The sequence below is a fragment of the Corythoichthys intestinalis genome, chromosome 5 (assembly GCF_030265065.1).
Source record: "Corythoichthys intestinalis isolate RoL2023-P3 chromosome 5, ASM3026506v1, whole genome shotgun sequence".
Lineage (NCBI taxonomy): Eukaryota > Metazoa > Chordata > Actinopteri > Syngnathiformes > Syngnathidae > Corythoichthys > Corythoichthys intestinalis.
This window is the reverse complement of record NC_080399.1, coordinates 18151997-18158023: the sequence shown is the minus strand read 5'-3', so window position 1 is coordinate 18158023 and position 6027 is coordinate 18151997. Positions and strand designations below refer to the sequence as shown.

General features: G+C 39.9%; 1 protein-coding gene and 2 non-coding genes across 7 annotated transcripts in view; 2 read left to right on the top strand and 1 right to left on the bottom strand.

Annotated features, from left to right (window-relative positions):
• srpk2 (SRSF protein kinase 2) overlaps window positions 1-6027 on the top strand; it is a 117161-nt gene that overhangs the window by 674 nt on the left and 110460 nt on the right. For 2 of the 5 annotated variants that reach the window (XM_057837834.1, XM_057837832.1), the window contains exon 1: window positions 1127-1259. In XM_057837834.1, coding sequence (XP_057693817.1) covers window positions 1171-1259 — 89 coding nt within the window. In that variant the 5' untranslated portion in view covers window positions 1127-1170. Of the gene's footprint in view, window positions 1-795; window positions 995-1126; window positions 1260-6027 lie in introns of those variants that run through there. The other 3 variants (XM_057837829.1, XM_057837830.1, XM_057837831.1) reach the window with 2 other exon arrangements.
• On the top strand, window positions 464-537 carry trnat-agu (transfer RNA threonine (anticodon AGU)). The gene has a single exon. It is a non-coding gene; the product is annotated as a tRNA-Thr (tRNA).
• trnak-cuu (transfer RNA lysine (anticodon CUU)) lies at window positions 1716-1788 on the bottom strand. The gene has a single exon. It is a non-coding gene; the product is annotated as a tRNA-Lys (tRNA).

The following is a 6027-nucleotide window of genomic DNA, read 5'->3' as shown; positions in this document are numbered from 1 at the left end:
CTATAATAATCCGCTTTACGTACTTTACATCAGACAGGGAAGAAATGCATAACCATAAAAAGAAAGTATATTACGTATACACACGTGTCGTTGTTTATTTCCCCCATGTGAGTGCGGAAGGATGTTTTGTTTGAACGACCTTAGTAAAATTTTGAACTAATTGAGACAATGTCAAGTTGTTTCCCAGTAATTGAATTTGCGCCGCCGCGCTCAGTGCATCTCTAAACTCAGTTAATCTCTACTACTTGGAATGCCTTTCTTGCAATTTTGGAGTACCACAGTACAATTAATATGGATGCCGTAGCAGCAGCAGCAGCACAAACTTGAAAACTTTCGTCGTATTTTCGGGTTAGTATACTCGTATTATTATTACATCACAAACTACAAGTTCACGGCCATGTGGGTAACTTCCCCATCTAGGACTTTTTGAAAGATATTTAAGAAATCCCTGCGGAATGGGACCGGCGCCGTGGCTTAGTTGGTTAAAGCGCCTGTCTAGTAAACAGGAGATCCTGGGTTCGAATCCCAGCGGTGCCTTTTACTTTTTTCCCCCATTACAATGACTAACCACGGTTATAATTTTCAAGACTTGGCATCAAAACTCACTATGTCGATGCTCTGGAAATTTATAAATATGTTAATTTATGAATAGTAAAGCGCGAATATGTTAGGCATTATGCTTTATGACATTGCCAAAACAGCAAATCAGTGTGAATTTAGACTTTTGCACATTATTGTATGTTTACTTATTTGCGCTTGTATTTTAATTAATCAATATTCTCTTCGGGGGTTTAGGACCTCTAAATTCCAGATCCTGCAATCGCACTGGATCCCCACTGGAGTCGAGTAGTTGTTGCCCGCAATTCCTATTTTGACCGACAGAGGGAGCAAAAAAGAAAAAGAAAACGCACAGAGTGGATGTAAGAGTGCGTGTCAGTGCTGGCCGCTCCCGCCCAGAGAGCAAGAGGAGGAAAAAACATGATCTCTAGGAAAGGTGCGTTGATCCCCCGCAAATGAACTGAACTCCCAACCTTGCTTTTGCGCCTGCATTTGCGCCGAATCAAACCGGAAGTGGCGCCGCAGATTCATGTCTCGTTCTGACGTGGGTTCTCTCGTTTCCTCTCTCATCCCTTGCTTCCTTGCACCCTTTCCCCTCGGACCGCTCGTGCCATGCCCGGTGCCAACTCACTAGTGTTGACCATGCAGTCCCGGAAGAAGAGGCCGAAGGGGAAGAAGGAAAAGCCGGCTCATTTTCGGAGGTAAGTCAGGATGTGGGTTTGGGGGCTGGGGTAGCCAAATATTTTTCTGCCGGGGTTCGTCTGTGCATGACGTTTGTATGCTGCACATAAGTTGCAAGTGGGCTGACATTAGTGCTGTACATATTAAGGAAAGATTTTTACAAGATAAATGCATTTTGCATTCTACCTTGGCTGTGGAGAATTTTATAAGTGTCTGCAGTGCCTTTGTAAGGTGCATGCGAATTGGAGTGAGTGAGTGTGAGTGCGTGTGAATGTGAGGTGGATTTTTTTTTTTAATGGTGGGTTGGGACTGACACGACGTCACTCAATGACACCCACAGGAAGTGTTCAGTTTTGGTCACATTCGTGTCGTGTATTATGTGCTGAATGGCTCTGCGAAACAGCTTGAGAAGGAGCTTTAAATGAAAATTTACGGACAAATTCTGAAAGTGGTTGCTTAAAGGAGACAAAAATATTCGCCCAACGTGGGGCTCGAACCCACGACCCTGAGGTTAAGAGCCTCATGCTCTACCGACTGAGCTAGCCGGGCGTGAAAGGGTTTAGGATGCTGTGACGTTTTTGTTCAGAATATAAGTACCCCGTTTTGTATGATTAGTTGGAAAAATAGCGTACAAAAGGGGAGTTCGATTCCCGATCGTGTCGCTCCATTTCATTGAGCAACTGTGACTACTAGAAAGTTATATAATGGGATATAAACAAAACTGTTTGTGTTTTATCACCTAATAAGCTAGCTTTAAACTCGCATTGACTCTGTTTCCATGCATTAATTATAAGCAATGTTTGTATTTCATTGTATCATTTATATAAGTTATTTCTGTTTTAAATGATTTATGAGTATTTTCCTTCCCTGATGTTTTGTTTTCATTTTCAAAGCATTTTTGCCCATATATGTTGTTGTAAAATGTGGTAATCAACAAAAACTAGATGCCAATGAAGTAAACACAAGACGACCTTGTCGCAGCACAAGTGCCTCCTGGTTCTTTTCCACTTGTTGTACCTAATGAACAAAATGTGCATAGGTTTTTGTATTTACTATTTATTATTTTGTAAGTATTTGGTATTATGGTAGGACGGGCCCAAGGTCTACTTTTATTTTCCCTCTTGAACTATGCCGCCTCTTGGGAGTCATTCAAAATTATGCACCCATTAGGTCTCCTTTTGAATATTGGATACATCTCGAAGAGATAAACAACACATTAAAACCCCTTATAAATTAGTGAACAAAAAACGTTTTGATATTAAAAGCACATGGTTAACGACTACGTTTGTAACAAATAATACTTACACATTACCTCTGGGGTAAACTACATCTAAAACAGGACTGATTACAAAAACTATTGATCATTTTACTATTTAAAACAACAGGTCAGTAGCCAAACTCAAGCAAGTAAAAGAAAAACACTTTTCAATGAGGCTACACAGAACATCAATATTTATTGTGGTTAGACTCACAATGTTTACAGACTTTAAAAAAAAAATCACTAACAACACGGACTACTTTTCAAAACAACAGGCTAGTAGAATAAACCGGGTGAGTTAAGACATTCACTTGTTGGAACATCAAAAAACATTTAAATTGGTTTGTTTTACTTCATTTACTTTCTTAAAAAGTACCAAAACGCGGATATTTTTTAAAAATAACAGGGTAGAGGGTAATAGCCTTAACTTTGAAATAAACTCACTGTTTTTTTTTCGATTATTTCATTGTATGCCGTCCGTCTAAAAATTGCAAGCCATCCTTGTCTAGTTAATTCTGTTCTCTCTTCCGAAGCTGCCCGAAGCGACTTACAACGCATCTCGTATTGCCATTGGCTGCCACTTTGAGTAACACGCAACGCTATTGGTGGCATTTTACAACATGAAACGCTATTGGCTGACATGGGAGAACGCTATTGGCTGGCATGCCAAGAAATTGAGCTGCCATTCCAAGAAATGGGAGAACGCTATTGGCTGGCATTCCAAAGAATTAACCTTGACTATAAACTCGTTCGCAGTTTTTGCGCCAGCCCGGCTTTAACGTCATTTGAAGTCTGTGGCGTTATTGTCTGAAAAAGCAATAGTTTTCAAACAGGTGTAAAACATTTTTGGATACAATCCAGGCAAACCTTGAACATTTTTATTTCAAAAATGATATTTTTTCTTCCACCGAGTAACATGTTTTCAAACATATTTCAACAGTTATTGGGCCATGCCTTGGCATGAGTTTATGTGGTGATTGTTTAGATGAATTTTGGTTGAATGCACCATTCAGGGTTTCCCATGGTGCTTTATCATTCCAGGCTTTTTTGCCCACTCCCCAGCCAGAATAAAACAGTGCTACAAAAAAAAAGTCGTACATATATTTCCTGATACGTTTGAAGGCACGATGGTGACATCTCATAATTGATATGCAAACAAACCTGTCCTGGTGTTGTGCCATTGCACTGAAATTGCATTGCATTTTTCTTTGGGCGTTTGTTAAAATTACATTTCAAGCTGTGCCTTTTTGTTGGACTCATCATTTAAATATTGTTAATAAATGGCTTGTAATAACACAAAATACTCATGAAGTAAACATTTTTGTCAACTTAACATTTTTATTTTATTTTCCAAAAATTTGGAAGGTGGTGGTGGTGAGGACGCTCACCAAATTAATTAGTATTAGATGGCATGCGCGCTCTTCGGGTGTGCTGATTAGGTCTCTGGGTTGTTGACACGTTTAGGGAGTGAGCCGGGTGGTCATAATTCATTTGAACTAGTTTTTTTGGTAAACATTTCTGTGATTTTTATTTGGAAGGCTGCTCAGTGATCAAAACTACTGCATTACAGGCAACTTTACATTGTTGGTCTCCATCACATGCACAGCTGTCATAGTTAGTCCTTGAATTACAAAATGGCTCCGCGCATTTGTTTTATGTCCCAATTGTTAAATTTACTTTTTGTTCTGTAAAAGATCATGTTTTTGTGTCATTGACGGCAAGCGACGTCCGATTCATCATGAGTGGATGGAGCAGTTGGATGAATTTTTTGACGAGAGATATAATGTTTGTTAAAACTGTTACATCAAACAGCGCTAAATAACAAAAGTCTTCCAATGGTGATGATGCCAAGCAGATACATTTGCTCTACAGTTTCTTATTCCAGAGTAATCCTCCTGTCTGTACGGCATTAGGACTGCTCCCTAAAATAACGTCCTGCCATACTCTTTGCTGTGTGTGTGTGTTGTGCACATTACCATGGAAACATGTTCTCGAGCAGGCCGTAATGCAGCCAGGCTCAGTCGGTTGCTGAGATTGCACTCGCTTGTCCGGACAGTTATTGTGCTTCTCATTTTTTATAAACAGCATGGACCTGTCTGAGGTTCGTTGACGGTGAGTAGATTTGCGCTCTTAAAAAAATACACTCAAAATAATTTGGGTACGAGGTTTGGATGTGATTTTTTTTTTATGGCAGGATGCTTGTCAAGAGATGGATTAACTTCATATCAACAAATATTTAAAATTGACTGGTTGGATGAATTTTGTACATATTAGCTAGAAATCGACTGAATTGTGGTTGAGGGCATTTCTGGTCTTTATGATGGGATTCCAATGCAACACAGTTAGGTATCCAACTAGTCAGGCTTGAATTGTTACCGCAATGGTTAAAAATGACCCATTGTAGTTAAATTGTGCTTACAATGTGAGGACTTTTTAAAAAAATCTTTTAATGATAACATATTAACTTTATCTTGGAAATGTTTATTTCAAATAGTCTCCAAATAAAGTTTTTTGTTTTAATTTCTATGGCATCCCATTTCGGTTGCCAACTAGTCAGGTTTGAATTGATTTCGTTCGTAATTAGTGAAATAAATTTTATAGTGAAATGTCACACTGCCGCAAACCAACAGCAGAAACACTTTATTCTAATTTTATTTGGGTAAAATCCCAAACTGCCTTGATGTTGTATTGACTGGACCGCCAGGCATTTAAACGTTTCTTCCCCCTTCACCGGCTAGTAATAATGAATGCCGGTGCAGGTACAACCCAGTTGATATTCGTTCCTCTGGCTTTGAACTGCTCCGTCCTTTCCGCTTCCTTGTTTTCAGCCCACTTAGGTTATACAGTGGGGCAAATAAGTATTTAGTTAACCACTAATTGTGCAAGTTCTCCCACTTGAAAATATTAGCGAGGCCTGTAATTGTCAACATGGGTAAACCTCAACTATGTACCCATTGTTGGCAATAACAGAGGCCAAACTTTTTCTGTAACTCTTCACAAGCTTTTCACACACTGTTGCTGGTATTTTGGTCCATTCCTCCATGCAGATCTCCTTTAGAGCAGTGATGTTTTGGGACTGTCGTTGGGCAACACGGACTTTCAACTCCCGCCACAGATTTTCTATGGGGTTGAGATCTGGAGACTGGCTGGGGCACTCCAGGATCTTGAAATGCTTCTTACGAAGCCACTCCTTTGTTGCCCTGGCTGTGTTTGGGATAATTGCCATGCTGAAAGACCCAGCCACGTCTCATCTTCAATGCCTTTGCTGATGGAAGGAGATTTTCACTCAAAATCTCTCGATACATTCTTTCCTTTACAGCGATCAGTCGTCCTGGTCCCTTTGCAGAAAAACAGCCCTAAAGCATGATGTTTCCACCCCCATGCTTCACAGTGGGTATGGTGTTCTTCGGATGCAATTCAGTATTCTTTCTCCTCCAAAGACGAGAACCTGTGTTTCTACCAAAAAGTTCTATTTTGGTTTCATCTGCCCATAACACATTCTCCCAGTCCTCTTCTGGATCATCCAAATG